Raw genomic sequence first — 19667 nt, 5'->3', positions numbered from 1 at the left:
ATTGCTTACCTTGTAATAGGTGTTATTCCAGGACAGCAGGATGTAGTCCTCACATATGGGTGACATCAGTAATGGAGCCCTATGTACAGAAAAACTTCTTTAAAAGTTTCCATGAAACTTTTGAATGGCACCGGAGTGCCTACTGAGCATGCTCAGCATGCCATGATATTCCCTGCCACAGGGGTCTCCCTTCAGTCTTGTTTTGTAGCAATTTGCGTTAGCCAAAAATAAAATAATAAAACGTAACGGACCCAACTCCGCGGGGTGGCGGGTGGGTTTCGTGAGGACTACATCCTGCTGTCCTGGGATAACACCTATTACAAGGTAAGCAATTTTGCTTTATCCCAGGACAAGCAGGATGCTAGTCCTCACATATGGGTGATTAGCAAGCTAGAGGCTGAGTCATTTTGTAGTGAAGCAACCGTGAAGTATTGTTGATGAAATGAATCAGCCGAAATCATAGCAGGTTGGATGTGGAAGGAGTTGGGATTATACTGGAAACAAGTTCTTTAAGACAGATTGTCCATAGGCTGAATCTTGTCTTCCTTCTTTGTCTAAACAGTAGTGAGTTGCAAAGGTGTGAAGAGAACTCCATGTTGCTGCTTTACAAATGTCCAGAATAGGCACAGAGCGAAGGTGTGCTACTGAAGTTGACATCGCTCTTACTGAGTGTGCTTTTACTCGCCCTTGAAGAGTAAGGCCTGCTTTTTCATAACAAAATTGTATGCAATCTGCTAGCCAGTTTGACAGAGTATGCTTACCCACTGCTTTACCTGGTTTGTTTGGATCATAGGATACAAACAGCTGACTGGATTTTCTTTGGGCTGTAGTGCGGTTTAAATAGAAGGACAACGCACGCTTACAGTCCAAAGTGTGTAAGGCTCTTTCTCCCTGGTGAGAGTGAGGCCTAGGAAAGAATGTTGGTAAAACTATTGATTGGTTCAAGTGAAATTCCGTGACAACTTTGGGAAGGAATTTTGGATGTGTCCGGAGGACTACCCTGTCATGGAGGAACTTTGTAAAAGGTTCATATGTGACTAGCGCTTGTAATTCACTGACCCTTCTAGCTGATGTAATGGCTATGAGAAATACCGTTTTCCAAGTTAGGTATTTAAGGTCACAAGTATTTATGGGTTCAAAAGGAGAACGCATAAGCTTAGTTAAGACTACGTTCAGGTCCCATTGTATGCTTGGGGAATGAACTGGAGGTTTTATGTGAGTTAGGCCTCTCATGAATTTACTGACGAGAGGCTGTGTGGAGATAGGAGCATCTTCCAGTTTATTATGGTAAGCTGAGATAGCACTTAAGTGTACCCTTATAGATGATGTCTTAAGACCAGAGTCTGAAAGATTGTAAAGGTAATCTACCAGTGAGGTAGTGGGGCAAGTGAAAGGATCTAAATCTTTCTGAGTGCACCACAGTGTAAACCGTTTCCATTTGTAGGAATAATTCTTTCTAGTGGAAGGTTTACGTGCAGCTATAAGCACTTGAGATATAGCGGATGGAAGGTTGAGAGGCTGTAAGATCAAGCTTTCAACATCCATGCTGTCAGGGACAGGGATGGCACAACTGACCCTGTTCCTGAGTTATGAGATTGGGAGCTACTCCCAGGCGAATTGGATCCCTGACTGAGAGATCTAGCAGTGTGGGAAACCATACTTGTCGAGGCCAATATGGGGCTATGAGTATCATTGTCCCCTTGTCCTGTTGTAGTTTCACTAGAGTCTTGGTTATGAGTGGTATCGGAGGATACGCGTATAACAGGCCTGAATTCCAATGGCGAGCAAAGGCGTCCCTTGGTAGGCTGTTGGACTGCCAGAGGAGAGAGCAGTAATTGTTCACTTTGTAGTTCAAGTGGGATGCAAAGAGATCTATCGTCGGTTGACCCCAGCGTTGGAAGATCTTGGATGCTATTGCTGGATCCAAGGACCATTCGTGCGGTTGGAACTGACGACTGAGGCGATCTGCTACTATGTTGTGGATGCCTGCTAGGTAAGTGGCCCGTAGAAGAATTGAGTGTGTCAGGGCCCAGTCCCAAATCTGTGCTGCTTCTTGACAAAGGAGGTAGGAACCTGTCCCCCCTTGTTTGTTGATGTACCACATGGCTACTGTGTTGTCCGTTTGGATCAGAACAGTCTTGTGTGATAGGCAGTCCTTGAACGCATGCAGCGCATAGCGTATAGCTCGAAGCTCCAGGAAGTTTATTTGAAAAGAGGCTTCGAGCTTTGTCCACTTGCCCTGTGTCTTTAGATGACCAATGTGTGCTCCCCACCCTAAGGTGGATGCATCTGTAGTCAAAGTCACTTGTGGAACTGGTTGCTGGAAAGGTAGGCCTTTGAGCAGGTTGTTCATTGATGTCCACCAGAGGAGCGCAGATTTGAGCTCTGGTGTGATGTGAATAGGAGTGGACATTGGTTGAGTGGCTTGTATCCACTGTGCTTTGAGTGTCCATTGTAGAAGTCGCATGGTCAATCTGGCCATGGGAGTTACATGAACCGTGGAAGCCATGTGCCCTAGAAGAATGAGGCACTGGTGAGCTGTTACCTGGAATTGGTTGCAAAGATTGTGAGTCAACAGCACAAGTGTTTGAGCACGGTCTCTTGGAAGAAAAGCTGTTGCTATTGTAGTGTTTAGTTCTGCACCTATGAACTGTATCAGATGAGTTGGTGACAGATGGGATTTCTGGTAGTTGATGAGAAATCCCAAGGAGTGAAGCACTTGGATGGTGAGCTTGAGAGAAGTGAGAGCTCCTTCTTTTGACTGACTTTTGATGAGCCAATCATCCAGATAAGGGAACACGTGCACTCTTTGTTTGTGTAGGTGTGCCACTGCTGCAGCCATGCACTTTGTGAATACTCGTGGTGCTCACGCAAGGCCGAATGGCAGCACTCTGTATTGAAAATGCTGATCCAGTACCCGAAAACGCAGGTACTGGCGATGAGGAGGAAAAATGGGAATGTGAGCGTATGCATCTTGAAGATCCAGAGAGCAGAGCCAATCTCCCCTTTGAAGAAGAGGCAGAATGGTACCTAGGGATACCATTCTGAATTTTTCTTTTTTGAGAAATTTGTTGAGATTTCTGAGGTCTAGAATGGGTCGAAGGCCTCCTGTTTTCTTTGGAATGAGGAAATATCTGGAGTAGAATCCTCTGCCCTTTTGAGGTCCAGGAACTGGTTCTATGGCCCTGGCTCTCAGAAGGGTGGATAATTCTGTTTGAAGAATTAAGGAGTGTTGATTTATTGTGCAAGAGTGAAGTGGTGGATTTTCCATTGGGATAGTTAAGAAATCCAGCCTGTAACCGTGAGTCGTGATGGATAACACCCACTGGTCGGTGGTGATGGAGGTCCAATTGTTGTGGAAGTACTGTATGCGACCTCCTACTGGTGTTTCTGGGAACGGGTTGATCTGGCTGCTGCTCTCTGGGGCTTTTCAGAAACCAGAAGTGGTTGCCGTTTGTGGAGGTGGTTGAGCCCTTGCAGGCCTTTGTCTAGGCTGCTGGCGTTGTGTTGGGCGGCTAGCTCTTGGCCTACCTGATGGGGGGTAATATCGACGTGGGCGATAATAAGGCTGTCGAGTGTCACGCCTTGGAAATTTCCTGGCAGAAGGCTGGGTGTCTTGTGATTGGGACGACAACTGTTTCAAAGTTTCAGTGTGGTCCTTTAGGGTTGCAACAGCTTCTTTTATTTTCTCACCAAAGAGATTGTCCCCTGAGCAAGGTAGATCTGCCAAATGTTCTTGAACCTCTGGGCGCAGATCTGAGGCTTTGAGCCATGCCCATCTTCTTGCTGTAATACCTGATGCTGAAAGCCTTGCAGCAGTTTCAAAACAATCGTAGGTTGCTCGAACCTCGTGTTTCCCAGAGTCCAGGCCCTTATGAACTATGTCTTGTAAAGATTCCTGATATTGTTCAGGGAGAGAGAGAGAGAGTTCCTGAACCTGCTTCCAAAGGTTTCTTTGGTACTGGTTCATGTATAAGTTCAATTTATAAGAGATAGTAAACTATACAAGAGACTCCACAGTATAATGTATATAATGTAAATAATGTAATCCTTTCTGTTCAGCTCTCTTATTCTTATCTCTCCTCCAAGTTTAAGACCCTTGTTGTAATGTAACTTTTGATCTCCCTGCACTTGTTTATGTTCCGTTTTCTGTTCTCACCCCTTGTTACCTGTAAACCGGCATGATGTGGTTTCTAACCATGAATGCCGGTATAGAAAAAAACGCAAATAAATAAATAAATAAATGTACAGTTGGTAAGATGAAATTTTTGAGACCAGCATTGAACCTTGAAAGATTTTTCTTCCTAGGTTATCCAAGAGCCTACTCTCCTTCCCAGGTGGTACAGAGGAGTGAGATTTTTGCCGCTTTGCTTTCTTTTGAGCGGATTCCACGACCACTGATTGGTGGGGCAACTGTATTTTCTGGAACCCTGGAATAGGTTGCACCAGATATGTTGATTCTGCTCTTTTATTAACTGCAGATACTGAACCTGGATGCTCCCAAATTCTATATTGTAGTTCCTGGAACACCTCATGAAACGGGACTGCTAACATCTCCTTGGGAGGGTCCACAAACTGGAGGACTTCTAAGGTCTTCTGACGTGCATCCATTTCCGTTTGAATGGGAAAGGGAATGGTGTCAGCCATCTCTTTAACAAAGTTGGTAAAAGAGAGGTCCTCAGGAGGAGATTTCCTGTGGTCATCTGGCGGAGAAGGCTCTGAAAATATTTCTTCATCAGATGAAAATTCAGAGCTAGTGTCTATAGGAATCTCATGTGTGTGATGAGGACGAGATGGTAAGAATGGAGAACGAGGCCTTGGGGGTCTTGGAACTCCAGATGGGCCTAGAATCGGGTCCATTGGAATCTTCTTATTGAGGATGTCCAGTAATGTGTCCAGTTTGGTAAAAACTGGATGTAACCCGGATATATCCTCCTTGGTCACCGGTGCTGGCATCGGAGATAACGGTGCGGGCACCGGTGTAGGTACCGGTGGTACCGGTGGATGGATCGGTGGAGGTACCTGTGGCATCGGTGGAGGTACCGGAGTAGGCATCAATGTCGGTTCCCGTGCCCTCGTCTGTGTCTGCGGCATCGATGGTGATGGCTCTGTCGGTGATGGAACGGGTATCGGTGGAGTTGTCGCATCACTTAGAGCCTGATGCACCGCTTGACGGATAAAGGCGTCAAGTTCCGCTCTCACAGCTGGTGATAACAGAGCAGCTGTGGAGGGAGGCGGTGTTGGCGATGCCAATACAACCTCAGAGCCCTGAGGAGGTATGGAGCCCGTCACCGATATCGGTGGGGATCGCCCTTCACTAGGCCTCGGAGCTTCAGTCCCCGTCCGGGGTTTCTTTGCCGGCGAGGCCGTGTCCTCCGATGGATTCTCGGTCATCGTTACCTGGCGTCTCCGATGCCGGTGGTGGTGCTTTTCCTTCTGTTTTTCGCTCCCCGAGGTTGATGCTTTTGAAGACACCGAAGGGGACGGCGTTGAGGCATCTCCCGCCTCCGGACGTTTCTTCTTTAGGGTTAGTTGACGTACGGAAGCGGATGGAGAAGAATGTGCTGAGGTCGAGGGCCGTGGAAGCAATTGGATGTTAAATAATTGCTCCATCTTTTCGGCCCGAAGACGACGACCTTTTGCTGTCATTTCCGCACATGATTTACATGTTTGGATATTGTGGTCTTTGCCGAGGCAAAGAACACATTCGAAATGAGGGTCGGTAATCGACATAGTCCTCACGCAGTTTGGGCACTTTTTGAAGCCCGAGGCCATGGTGCCGGACAGCCGTCGACGGCGATAAGCCGAAAAATATCGTTCCCGGCCGGGAATCGACAACGGAAAAAAGTTATAGGAAGGGAAACCCTTGCGGACAGAGTACTTTTTTTCCGAAAATACGAATTTTTTTGCTAGGTGAAATTCACCTCAGGACTCCAATTTAGCCCGCGATGCTAACGGCTTCGCGGAAAAAAAAGACTGAAGGGAGACCCTGTGGCAGGGATTTTATCATAGCATGCTGGGCATGCTCAGTAGGCACTCCGGTGCCATTCAAAAGTTTCATGGAAACTTTTAAAGAAGTTTTTTCCGTACATAGGGCTCCATTACCGATGTCACCCATATGTGAGGACTAGCATCCTGCTTGTCCTGGGATAATGTGATATTCCTATGGGAATGGTCTGGGTGTGGCACACTATAGTGCGGTATTCCTATGGGAATGCTCTGGGTGTGACACACTATAGTGCAGTATTTCTATAGGAATGCTCTTGGTGTACCACACTATAATGTGGTATCCCTATGGGAATGCTCTGGGTGTGGCACACTATAGTGTGGTATTCCTATGGGAATGCTCTGGGTGTGACACACCAGAGTGTGATATTCCTATGGGAAAGCTCTGGTGTGGCACACTATAGTGCGGTATTCCTGTGGGAATGCTCTGGGTGTGACAAACCAGAGTGTGATATTCCTATGGGAAAGCTCTGGTGTGGCACACTAAAGTGCGGTATTCCTATGGGAATGCTCTGGATATGATACACTGTAGCATAGTATTCTTATAGGGATGCTCTGGGTGTGAAACGCTATAGTGCGGTATTCCTATGGGAATGCTCTGGATATGATACACTGTAGCATAGTATTCTTATAGGGATGCTCTGGGTGTGAAATGCTATAGTGTGGTATTTCTATAGGAATGCTCTGGGTGTGAAACACTATAGTGCGGTATTCCTATAGGAATGCTCTGGGTGTGGAACGTTATAGTGGGGTATTTCTATAGGAATGCTCTGGGTGTGATACACTATAGTGCAGTATTTCTATAGGAATGGTCTGGGTGTGACACACTATAGTGCGGTATTTCTATAGGAATGCTCTGGGTGTGGCACACTATAGTGCAGTATTCCTATAGGAATGCTCTGGGTGTGAAACGCTATAGTGCGGTATTCCTATGGGAATGCTCTGGGTGTGGCATACTGTAGTGCAGTATTCCTATAGGAAAGCTCTGGTTGTAGCATTCTATAGTGCGGTATTACTATGGGAATGCTCTGGGTGTGGCACACTATAGTGCAGTATTACTATGGGAATGCTCTGGGTGTGGCACACTATAGTGCAGTATTTCTATAGGAATGCTCTGGGTATGACACACTATTGTGCATTATTTCTATAGGAATGCTCTGGGTGTGATACACTTTAGTGCAGTATTTCTATAGGAATGCTCTGGGTGTGACTCACTATAATGTGATATTCCTATGGGAATGGTCTGGGTGTGGCACACTATAGTGCAGTATTCCTATGGGAATGCTCTGGGTGTGACACACTATAGTGCAGTATTTCTATAGGAATGCTCTTGGTGTGCCACACTATAATGTGGTATTCCTATGGGAATAATCTGGGTGTGACACACCAGAGTGTGATATTCCTATAGGAATGCTCTGGGTGTGGCACACTATAGTGCAGTATTCCTATGGGAATGCTCTGGGTGTGACACACTATAGTGCAGTATTTCTATAGGAATGCTCTTGGTGTGCCACACTATAATGTGGTATTCCTATGGGAATAATCTGGGTGTGACACACCAGAGTGTGATATTCCTATGGGAAAGCTCTGGTGTGGCACACTATAATGTGGTATTACTGTGGGAGTGCTCGGAGTGACTCACTATAGTGTGATATTCTTATGGGAATTCTCTGGGTGTGGCACACTAATGTGGTATTCCTATGGGAATGCTCTTGGAGTGACTCATATAGTGTGGTATTCCTATGGGAATGGTTTGGTGTGGCACACTATAGTGCGGTATTCCTATGGGAATGCTCTTGGAGTGACTCACAATAGTTTGATATTCCTATAGAATGCTCAAGGTGTGGCACACTATAATGTGGTATCCCTATGGGAATGCTCTTGGAGTGACTCATTATAGTTTGATATTCCTATGGGAATGGTTTGGTGTGGCACACTATAATGTGGTATTCCTATGGGAATGCTCTTGGAGTGACTCACAATAGTTTGATATTCCTATGGGAATACTTTGGTGTGGCACACTATAATGTGGTATTCCTATGGGAATGCTCTTGGAGTGACTCACTATAGTTTGATATTCCTATGGGAATGGTTTGGTGTGGCACACTATAATGTGGTATTCCTATGGGAATGCTCTTGGAGTGACTCATTATAGTTTGATATTCCTATGGGAATGGTTTGGTGTGGCACACTATAATGTGGTATTCCTATGGGAATGCTCTTGGAGTGACTCACAATAGTTTGATATTCCTATGGGAATGGTTTGGTGTGGCACACTATAATGTGGTATTCCTATGGGAATGCTCTTGGAGTGACTCATTATAGTTTGATATTCCTATGGGAATGGTTTGGTGTGGCACACTATAATGTGGTATTCCTATGGGAATGCTCTTGGAGTGACTCATTATAGTTTGATATTCCTATGGGAATGGTTTGGTGTGGCACACTATAATGTGGTATTCCTATGGGAATGCTCTTGGAGTGACTCACTATAGTGTGATATTCCTATGGGAATGGTTTGGTGTGGCACACTATAATGTGGTATTCCTATGGGAATGCTCTTGGAGTGACTCACTATAGTGTGATATTCCTATGGGAATGGTTTGGTGTGGCACACTATAATGTGGTATTCCTATGGGAATGCTCTTGGAGTGACTCACAATAGTTTGATATTCCTATGGGAATGCTCTGGGTGTGTCACACTATAATGTGGTATTCCTATGGGAATGCTCTTGGAGTGACTCACAATAGTTTGATATTCCTATGGGAATGCTCTGGGTGTGTCACACTATAATGTGGTATTCCTATGGGAATGCTCTTGGAGTGACTCACAATAGTTTGATATTCCTATGGGAATGCTCTGGGTGTGTCACACTATAATAGATATTTCTATGGGAATGCACTGGGTGTGTCAAACTATAATGTGGTATTCCTATGGGAATGCTCTGGGTGTGTCACACTATAATAGATATTTCTATGGGAATGCTCTGGGTGTGTCACACTATAATAGATATTTCTATGGGAATGCTCTGGGTGTGGCACACTATAATGTGGTATTCCTATGGGAATGCACTGGGTGTGTCAAACTATAATGTGGTATTCCTATGGGAATGCTCTGGGTGTGTCACACTATAATAGATATTTCTATGGGAATGCTCTGGGTGTGGCACACTATAATGTGGTATTCCTATGGGAATGCTCTGGGTGTGTCAAACTATAATGTGGTATTCCTATGGGAATGCTGTGGGTGTGTCACACTATAATGTGGTATTCCTATGGGAATGCTCTGGGTGTGTCACACTATAATAGATATTTCTATGGGAATGCTCTGGGTGTGGCACACTATAATGTGGTATTCCTCTGGGAATGCTCTGGGTGTGTCACACTATAATGTGGTATTCCTATGGGAATGCTCTGGGTGTGTCAAACTATAATGTGGTAGTCCTATGGGAATGCTCTGGGTGTGTCACACTATAATAGATATTCCTATGGGAATGCACTGGGTGTGGCACACTATAATGTGGTATTCCTATGGGAATGCTCTGGGTGTGTCAAACTATAATAGATATTCCTATGGGAATGCACTGGGTGTGGCACACTATAATGTGGTATTCCTACGGGAATGCTCTGGGTGTGTCACACTATAATAGATATTTCTATGGGAATGCTCTGGGTGTGTCACACTATAATAGATATTTCTATGGGAATGCACTGGGTGTGGCACACTATAATAGATATTTCTATGGGAATGCACTGGGTGTGGCACACTATAATGTGGTATTCCTATGGGAATGCTCTGGGTGTGTCACACTATAATAGATATTTCTATGGGAATGCTCTGGGTGTGTCACACTATAATAGATATTTCTATGGGAATGCACTGGGTGTGGCACACTATAATAGATATTCCTATGGGAATGCACTGGGTGTGGCACACTATAATGTGGTATTCCTATGGGAATGCTCTGGGTGTGTCACACTATAATAGATATTTCTATGGGAATGCACTGGGTGTGGCACACTATAATAGATATTTCTATGGGAATGCACTGGGTGTGGCACACTAATGTGGTATTCCTATGGGAATGCTCTGGGTGTGTCACACTATAATAGATATTTCTATGGGAATGCACTGGGTGTGTCACACTATAATAGATATTCCTATGGGAATGCTCTGGGTGTGTCACACTATAGTGTGGTATTCCTATGGGAATGCACTGGGTGTGGCACACTATAATAGATATTCCTATGGGAATGCTCTGGGTGTGTCACACTATAGTGTGGTATTCCTATGGGAATGCACTGGGTGTGGCACACTATAATAGATATTTCTATGGGAATGCTCTGGGTGTGTCACACTATAATAGATATTTCTATGGGAATGCTCTGGGTGTGGCACACTATAATGTGGTATTCCTATGGGAATGCTCTGGGTGTGTCACACTATAATAGATATTTCTATGGGAATGCTCTGGGTGTGTCACACTATAATGTGGTATTCCTATGGGAATGCTCTGGGTGTGTCACACTATAATAGATATTTCTATGGGAATGCACTGGGTGTGGCACACTATAATAGATATTCCTATGGGAATGCTCTGGGTGTGTCACACTATAGTGTGGTATTTCTATGGGAATGCACTGGGTGTGGCACACTATAATAGATATTCCTATGGGAATGCTCTGGGTGTGTCACACTATAGTGTGGTATTCCTATGGGAATGCACTGGGTGTGGCACACTATAGTGTGGTATTCCTATGGGAATGCTCTGGGTGTGTCACACTATAGTGTGGTATTCCTATGGGAATGCACTGGGTGTGTCACACTATAGTGTGGTATTCCTATGGGAATGCACTGGGTGTGTCACACTATAATGTGGTCTCCCTATGGGAATGCTCTGGGTGTGTCACACTATAATAGATATTCCTATGGGAATGCTCTGGGTGTGTCACACTATAATAGATATTTCTATGGGAATGCTCTGGGTGTGTCACACTATAATGTGGTCTCCCTATGGGAATGCTCTGGGTGTGTCACACTATAATAGATATTCCTATGGGAATGCTCTGGGTGTGTCACACTATAATCAGATATTGGCATTGTCTTGGCAGACAACGATCTACAGATTTGGGTGGAAGCGCTCTCCCACTTGATGTACCTCAGGGCCACCTATTTGCCGGGAGTGCACAATGTCTTGGCATTGGCAATGGAAAGGAAGTCATCAGTCCCCGAATCCCATCCAGGACCGGGTTAACTCCTTAGCTGTCAGACTGTTCCTGTGAAACCTTGATCCCCAGGACCTCCAAGATCTGGGGAATGAGAGGCCGGAGCTTCTCCTGCTTAAAAAGTGCACCACGGTGGGATCATCACCCTCCGAGGGTGGGCGGTCGTCTGTTCCGGGTCGTCCTGGTTCCCATCACCCATATCATGGGTGAGTCCCGGATCCTGATCGACTCCGGAGCCTGTGGGATCCCCGAGCGGGACCGGAAACCAATTCTCAACACATGTTCCCCGTCGAGCCCCTGAAGGTTGTTTGAGGACCGGGGGCCCCGTGGATACCCGCTTAGGTAGAGGCTCCACCAAAACATCTGGCCATGCTGCTCTCTTCAGGATCACCTGTTTCCTAGCCAGGAACGCCTGGTGCAGCAGCAGCACAAACTCAGGACAGAACTCCCCCGAGTCGGCACCCCCCTCAGCAGGAGGGTCCCGTAGCCCAGGGTCATCCCCAAAGGTGGAAATCTGCTCCACCGGGTATAGAATGGGAGGGGCATCTTCCTCCCGTGACACCCGCCACAAGTTACCCTCCCCCGCTGAGGAGGACTGCAGCCCGGAGGAACGGATCCCTTGTCTGCCTGATGTCTCCCCCGAGGACGTTCCCTCCTGCCCTGTGGAACAGGCAGAACAGAGGGAACTAGCATCTAGGGCCTGCCCTGGCGGGCCACACGCGTGCCAGGTCCCCATTTTGGGTCGGGGTGTCATAATCTGGACCGAGCAGGTACACGGTCGATAGCTAAAAGAAAAAATCAAGTCGGGAAACCTTTGCGCGGTTGCAAGAGCTAAAAATAGCAAAACTCCCTGCAGGCGCAAAAACTGCTCTGTGGAGAGATGCCAGCGCGAAAAAAATGCGGCCTAGCATGCACGCGAAGGCCTTCCCCCCCCCCCCCCCCCCCCGCCGACCTATCTGGAGCCCTGGCCCGTCATCGAGACCCGCGGGGTCTATCTCCCCATTCCGACTGGCCTGTCGACGAAACGTCACGGCCCGTCCCCAGACCAGACTCCGCCTACCTTAGAGAGGATCCGCTTTTTTTTTTTTTTCAAGAAAACTTTAAACAGATACTCCTGAGGCCTGAGGAAAGGAGTTAGGGGAGCCTCCTCAGTGGTCGAGGGAACCAGGAGCCCCTGGCTGTCGAAGCCACTGGACCGTTGCGGGCAAGACTCAGGCAGGGGTGTCCAATCCCCCAGACACTCGGCTTCAACTGAGGGATGGCCCACGAAGGTGCCTAACATCTCAGGAAGCTATGCAGCTATCTACTAACTAGCCTAACCTAGGAAAAAACTCCCTACTACTTTTTTTTTTTAACTAACAGACTGCAGGTTTGCATCTCTACCATCTGCCGGAATCAGAGAAATACTGAGGGACGGCAGGTGGCGCTCTCGGTTATGTAGCAGTGCCCAAAGTTTTTGTTCTCTGACTCCATCTGCTGGAAGGAATACACAACCCACTGGTCTGGACTGATCTGGGTATGTTCAGGAATGTGGTATACCTGTGGTGAATACTCTATTTGGTACACTACAGTATAGTATTCTTATGGTAATGTTCTAGATGTGGTAAATTATAGCTTGGTATTCCTATGGGAATGCTCTGGATATATCATATTAAAGTGTGCTGTTTCTATTATAATGCTCTAGAGTAGATATATTGTAGCATGGATTTCCTACTATAATGCTGTAAATTAGATATATTATATTGCAGTAATCCTTTGTTAATTCTCTAGATTATATGCATTATAATGTGGTATTCCTTTGGTAATCCTGTAGAATAGATATACTATAATGTGATATTCCTATTATAATTCTCTAGATTAGGTACATTATAGTGCAGTATTGCTATGGTAATGCTCTAGGATAGGTACATTATAGTGCAGCATTGCTATGGGAATGCCCTAGATTAGGTACATTATAGTGCAGCATTGCTATGGTAATTTCTAGATTAGGTTCATTATAGTGCAGCATTGCTATGGTAATGCTCTAGGTTAGGTACATTATAGTGCAGCATTCCTATGGTAATGCTCTTGAATAGGTACATTATAGAGCAGCATTCCTATGGTAATGCTCTAGAATAGGTACATTATAGAGCAGCATTCCTATGGTAATACTCTAGAATAGTACATTATAGTGCAGCATTCCTATGGTAATGCTCTAGAATAGGTACATTATAGAGCAGCATTCCTATGGTAATGCTCTAGAATAGGTACATTATAGTGCAGCATTCCTATGGTAATACTCTAGAATAGTACATTATAGTGCAGCATTCCTATGGTAATGCTCTAGAATAGGTACATTATAGAGCAGCATTCCTATGGTAATGCTCTAGAATAGGTACATTATATTTCAGCATTCCTATGGTAATACTCTAGATTAGGTACATTATAGTGCAGCATTCCTATGGTAATGCTCTTGAATAGGTACATTATAGTGCAGCATTGCTATGGTAATGCTCTAGAATAGGTACATTAAAGAGCAGCATTGCTCTGGTAATGCTCTAGGTTAGATACATTATAGAGCAGCATTCCTATGGTAATGCTCTAGATTAGGTACATTATAGTGCAGCATTCCTATGGTAATGCTCTAGAATAGGTACATTATAGTACAGCATTCCTATGGTAATGCTCTAGGTGTTGAAAGGACGGCCTCTAAAGGCCTTGCATTCTGTTACACTCAGGTGGTTTTAGTGTGCCCATGGGCCTCGGGCCAACCCCAGACGAGTCCAGGACCGAACCGAGGGTTGACGGCGTGATCCACCATGGCTGACGGTCTTACCCTCTGCCAGGCCGGCAAGCTCCCATGGCCAACAACAGATGATGTTGGAATGTGAATGGTCCTCCGACCATTCCGAGCCCTTTCGGACCTGCTGCATGGAACAGCATGGAGCAGCAGGCCTGGCCTGAGGTCAAGGGCAGACGGGCCTTGACACGAAGACATGACAGCAGACTCAATGCAACGGCATCGCGGACGAAGACTTGACAGCAGGATTGATGCAACGGCATCGCAGACGAAGACTTGACACCACAGCTGATGCGAAGACATCATGGACCAGTGGTCGATGCGACGGCATCCCGGACCAGGGTCGATGCGACGACATCAGGAACAAGACATGATACCAAGAATGATGCAACGGCATCCAGGACGAGACAAGGAACTGACAAAGTCCAGACGAGACGAGAAGCTGGGCGGAAGGACATTGGCACTGTCTCTCAGGATGCCCTACTCAGCCCACCCGCGGGACTGAGTCGCGGACCACCCTGTCCCACTGTGTGCCCTACACAGCCCGAGGAGGCTGGTCACGGACCACGCTGGGAGCAGGACAAGCGCAGGGAAGGATCCAGTCGAAGCAGAACTCCAACGACGGAGCCGATGTCGCCCGAAACTCCACCAATGGCTGGCAGGACATGATGGCTCAAGAGCACAGGACACCAGTCCACCTGTAGGCTAGTCCACGCTCGGGCACACATCATCCGAGGGACCCCCAGCCTAACAGGTACCAGAAGGCTCAAGAGCGCTGAAGATGAAGACACAGGAGCAGGACATTAAGCAACCTGGAACATCAGGAAACAGAAGACCAAGAGGAGACACCAGGACACCTGGACGGGGACCTCAGGCACGAACATGACTTGGCATGATGAGACGAAGCAACAAGAACTCCATGGAGAAGACAAGAAAGACCTGTCAGAGCTCTGGCAGGCAGGAGCCTCCAGAGAGAAGCAACTCCGATGCAAGGCAAAGACTGACTGACGGAGCAGCCCATTTATAGGGCTGGTAGAGGAAGTCCACTCCCTAGGTGGGGCCAGCACAGTTCCTGTGCCTGGCCCTTTAAATGCAGAAGAGAGGCGCGTGCTGGCACCTAAGGAGCAGGAAGCAGGGCAGTGCAGGACCATGGACAGTGGCCTGCACAGCGTCTGTACGTAGAGACGCAGGGCTGGGCCTGAAGAGCAGGCCCGATGATGGCAGTGGCTCCAGCCGCTGCAGGAAGCCCCAGGGGCGGGCTCCAGCCGCTACTCGAGCCCGGGGCTTGCGGCCTAGCGCCGCGAAGGAGACGCTGACGTCGGCGGTGGCTCTATGCCACGAAGATGGCCAGGAAAGTCCGCGGCTCCGGCCGCGGTGAAGACTGCAGCACGGGCAGCCTCCGGGCCGTGAGGGAGTAACAAAGTCCGTGGCTCCAGCCGCACCGGGAGGCCTGACGTCGGCGGCACCAGCCACGTCGGGTGAAGAAAGCAGCGTGGGTAAGTGAGCCTGCTCGCGGGCAGACCCGCGGGCAGCATTCATAACACTAGGTTAGATATATTATAGTGCAGCATTCCTATGGTAATGCTCTAGAATAGGTACATTATAGTGCAGCATTCCTATGGTAATGCTCTAGAATAGGTACATTATAGTGCAGCATTGCTATGGTAATGCTCTAGAATAGGTACATTATAATGCAGCATTCCTACGGTAATGCTCTAGAATAGGTACATTATAGTGCAGCATTCCTACGGTAATGCTCTAGAATAGGTACATTATAATGCAGCATTTCTATGGTAATGCTCTAGAATAGGTACATTATAGTGCAGCATTCCTACGGTAATGCTCTAGAATAGGTACATTATAGTGCAGCATTCCTACGGTAATGCTCTAGAATAGGTACATTATAGTGCAGCATTGCTATGGTAATGCTATAGGATAGGTACATTATAGTGCAGCATTGCTATGGTAATGCTCTAGAATAGGTACATTATAGTGCAGCATTCCTACGGTAATGCTCTAGAATAGGTACATTATAGTGCAGCATTCCTACGGTAATGCTCTAGAATAGGTACATTATAATGCAGCATTGCTATGGTAATGCTCTAGAATAGGTACATTATAGTGCAGCATTCCTACGGTAATGCTCTAGAATAGGTACATTATAGTGCAGCATTGCTACGGTAATGCTCTAGAATAGGTACATTATAATGCAGCATTGCTATGGTAATGCTCTAGAATAGGTACATTATAGTGCAGCATTCCTACGGTAATGCTCTAGAATAGGTACATTATAGTGCAGCATTCCTATGGTAACATGTAGTATAGTGGATATTGCTAATCGATTATACTTTAGTGCCACATTTCCCATCACAGGAAGCTATCAACTAGCATGAACCTGGGACTTACCTAGCAAGCCTGCCAGGTCATAGGCTTTCTTCTGTTCTATCGTTTCATAGTTCAGTGCTTCAAAGTAAATATCCAGGACTAGGAAGTTCTCTCTGCAGTGAGAAAAATAAAGCAAGGTCATTAAGTCAGGTCCATATACAGAAGAAATGTGCATATAATCCAACTCAATTGTCTAATGAATGCAAGAACCCTCCACCAGAAACCTTGCCACACAATCAGTGTACGTATTGTTACTGTGGCCAAGAGGTCTGGGTATTGTTATAGTCAGTCATTAAATCCTGGAGTGTACTCACCAAGACCTCTAAGTGTATCCCTATAGTCAGTCATTAAATTCTGGAGTATATTTACCAAGTCCTTCAGTGTGCTGTTATAGTCACTTATTCATTTGGTACATCCTGGAGTGTACTCATCAAGAATGCTCAATATATCGCTATAGTCGATCAATACATTCTGGAGTATACAGATCTGGAGCTCCCAGTGTTTCATTACAGTCGGTCATTAAATCCTGCAGTGTACAGACCTTGAGTTTTCAGTGTTTCACTACAATCGGTTATTAAATCCTGCAGTGTACAGACCTTGAGTTTTCAGTGTTTCACTACAATCGGTTATTAAATCCTGCAGTGTACAGACCTAGAGTTGTCAGTGTTTCACTAAAATCAGTCATTAAATCCTGGAGTGTACAGACCTAGAGCTCTTAGTTTATCACTACAGTCAGTCAATAAATCCTGCCTTACACAGACCTAGAGCTCTCAGTTTGTCACTCATTCAGTTATTAAATCCTGGAGTGTACAGACCTAGAGCTCTCAGTGTTTCTCTACAGCTAGTTGTCAGTGTTTCATTACAATCGGTTATTACCGTAAATCCTGCAGTGTACAGACCTTGAGTTTTCAGTGTTTCACTACAATCGGTTATTAAATCCTGCAGTGTACAGACCTTGAGTTTTCAGTGTTTCACTACAATCGGTTATTAAATCCTGCAGTGTACAGACCTAGAGTTGTCAGTGTTTCACTAAAATCAGTCATTAAATCCTGGAGTGTACAGACCTAGAGCTCTTAGTTTATCACTACAGTCAGTCAATAAATCCTGCCTTACACAGACCTAGAGCTCTCAGTTTGTCACTACATCCAGTTATTAAATCCTGGAGTGTACAGACCTAGAGTTGTCATTGTTTCACTACAGCTGGTTATTAAATCCTGCCTTATAAAGACATAGAGCTCTCAGTGTTTCACTACAGCTGGTTATTAAATCCTGCAGTGTACAGACCTTGAGTTGTCAGTGTTTCACTACAGCTGGTTATTAAATCCTGCAGTGTACAGACCTAGAGCTCTCAGTTTGTCACTACAGCTGGTTATTAAATCCTGCAGTGTACAGACTTTGAGTTGTCAGTGTTTCACTACAGCTGGTTATTAAATCCTGCCTTATAAAGACCTAGAGCTCTCAGTGTTTCACTACAATCGGTTATTAAATCCTGCAGTGTACAGACCTTGAGTTGTCAGTGTTTCACTACAATCGGTTATCCTGCAGTGTACAGACTTTGAGTTGTCAATGTTTCACTACAATCGGTTATTAAATCCTGCCTTATAAAGACCTAGAGCTCTCAGTGTTTCACTATTTATTTTATTTATTTATTTGTGTTTTTCTATACCAGCATTCACGGTTGGTCGTATCATGTCGGTTTACATAGAACAAGGGGTGAGCAATACATTATAACGTACAGAACCATAACCTGAGAGTATACATTACAAATTATAACAAGTGCACAGAAAAAGAAGTTACAATAAAACAGGGGTGATTCTAACTGGGAGTAGAAGAAGAAGATGATAGATGTTTAACATAAGTGGTAGAACGTTGCAGTAACTGGTGATGTCTGGATCAGTTTGATGGAGGATAATCAGTAAGGCTCAGTTTGATGGAGGAGAATCAGTGAGGGTCCGGAAAGGCTTTCTTGAATAACCATGTTTTAAGTCTTTTTCTGAAGGTTGGAAGGCATGGTTCCTGTCGTAATTCTAGGGGGATGGAGTTCCATAGTGGGGGTCCTGCTGTGGAGAAGGCCCGATCTCTCAATGTTATATGTTGGGTGGTATTGGCGTGTGGTACCTGTAGATATTCTCTGTACGCTTCTCTAATGGGTCTGGAGGAGGAGTGTTTTTTGAGAGTTATTTGTAGATAGAGTGGAGCAAGTCCATGGATAGATTTGTAGATTGTGGTGAGGGACTTATGGATTATTCTGTAGTGGATTGGCAACCAATGAAGGTCTTTGAGGACTGGCGTAATGTGATCTCTTCTCCTCTTGTTTGTTAAGATTCTGGCTGCAGTGTTCTGTACCATTTGGAGAGGTTTAGTATGGGATGATGGGAGACCTAGTAAGATAGCGTTACAGTAGTCTATCTTAGCGAAGATTATTGCTTGGAGACTATAATCATGGAAATGAAAGAGGGGTTTTATTCTTTTAATACATGTAGTTTGTGGAAGCAGTCTTTAGTTGTTTGGTTAATAAATGATTTTAGGTTTAGCCGGTTGTCTATAGAAACTCCTAGATCTCTTACTTTTGAGATTTGCAAGTTGGCTGGCGGGTTCGTAGTGATATTGCAGTTTTCTGGAGAGATGAGCAGGAATTCGCTTTTTGATTGGTTTAGAATTAAGTTTAAGCTGGAGAGGAGGCTGTTAATTTCTTGAAAACAGTTTTCCCAAACTTCTAGAGTTTTAGTGATGGATTCTTTGAGGGGGATCACGATCTGGACATCGTCGGCATATAGGAAGTGTTTTAGGTTCAATTTGTTTAGCAAATGGCAAAGCGGGAGAAGGTATATGTTGAAAAGTGTTGGTGAGAGTGAGGAACCCTGAGGAACTCCTAGTGAGGAAGGGTATCTGAGGGATTCTTTGTTGTGGATTCTAACCTTGAAACCTCTGTTCTCTAGGAATGTCTTGAACCAGGTTAGTGCTGTTCCTGTAATGCCGATGTTCACCAGCTGGTTTAGTAGTATGGCGTGGTTTACAGTGTCGAATGCTGCCGAGAGGTCCAGTAGGATCAATAGGAAGGCCTGTCCTTTGTCGAGGCCCAAGGTGAGGTAGTCAGTCAGGGAGATGAGTAGGGATTTGGTACTTGAAGCTTTTCTGAATCCGTATTGAGTAGGGAATAGAATTTTGTGTTCTTCTATGTAGTCCGATAGTTGAGTGTTAACTAGCTTCTCCATCACCTTGGCAATGAATGGAAGATTGGAGATTGGACGGTAGCTGTTGGGATCTTTGG

At 45.6% G+C, this 19667-nt stretch overlaps 1 protein-coding gene across 1 annotated transcript in view; it reads right to left on the bottom strand.

Moving 5' to 3' along the window:
- ASIC4 (acid sensing ion channel subunit family member 4) overlaps positions 1 to 19667 on the bottom strand; it is a 557624-nt gene that overhangs the window by 22514 nt on the left and 515443 nt on the right. The window contains exon 7 of the mRNA XM_029605013.1: positions 16418 to 16509. Within this exon, the coding sequence (XP_029460873.1) occupies positions 16418 to 16509 (92 nt within the window). The remainder of the gene's footprint in view (positions 1 to 16417; positions 16510 to 19667) is intronic.

Source organism: Rhinatrema bivittatum, chromosome 6, assembly GCF_901001135.1.
Source record: "Rhinatrema bivittatum chromosome 6, aRhiBiv1.1, whole genome shotgun sequence".
NCBI lineage: Eukaryota > Metazoa > Chordata > Amphibia > Gymnophiona > Rhinatrematidae > Rhinatrema > Rhinatrema bivittatum.
The sequence above is the reverse complement of the archived record's forward strand: the minus strand, read 5'-3'. Positions and strand labels throughout refer to the sequence as shown.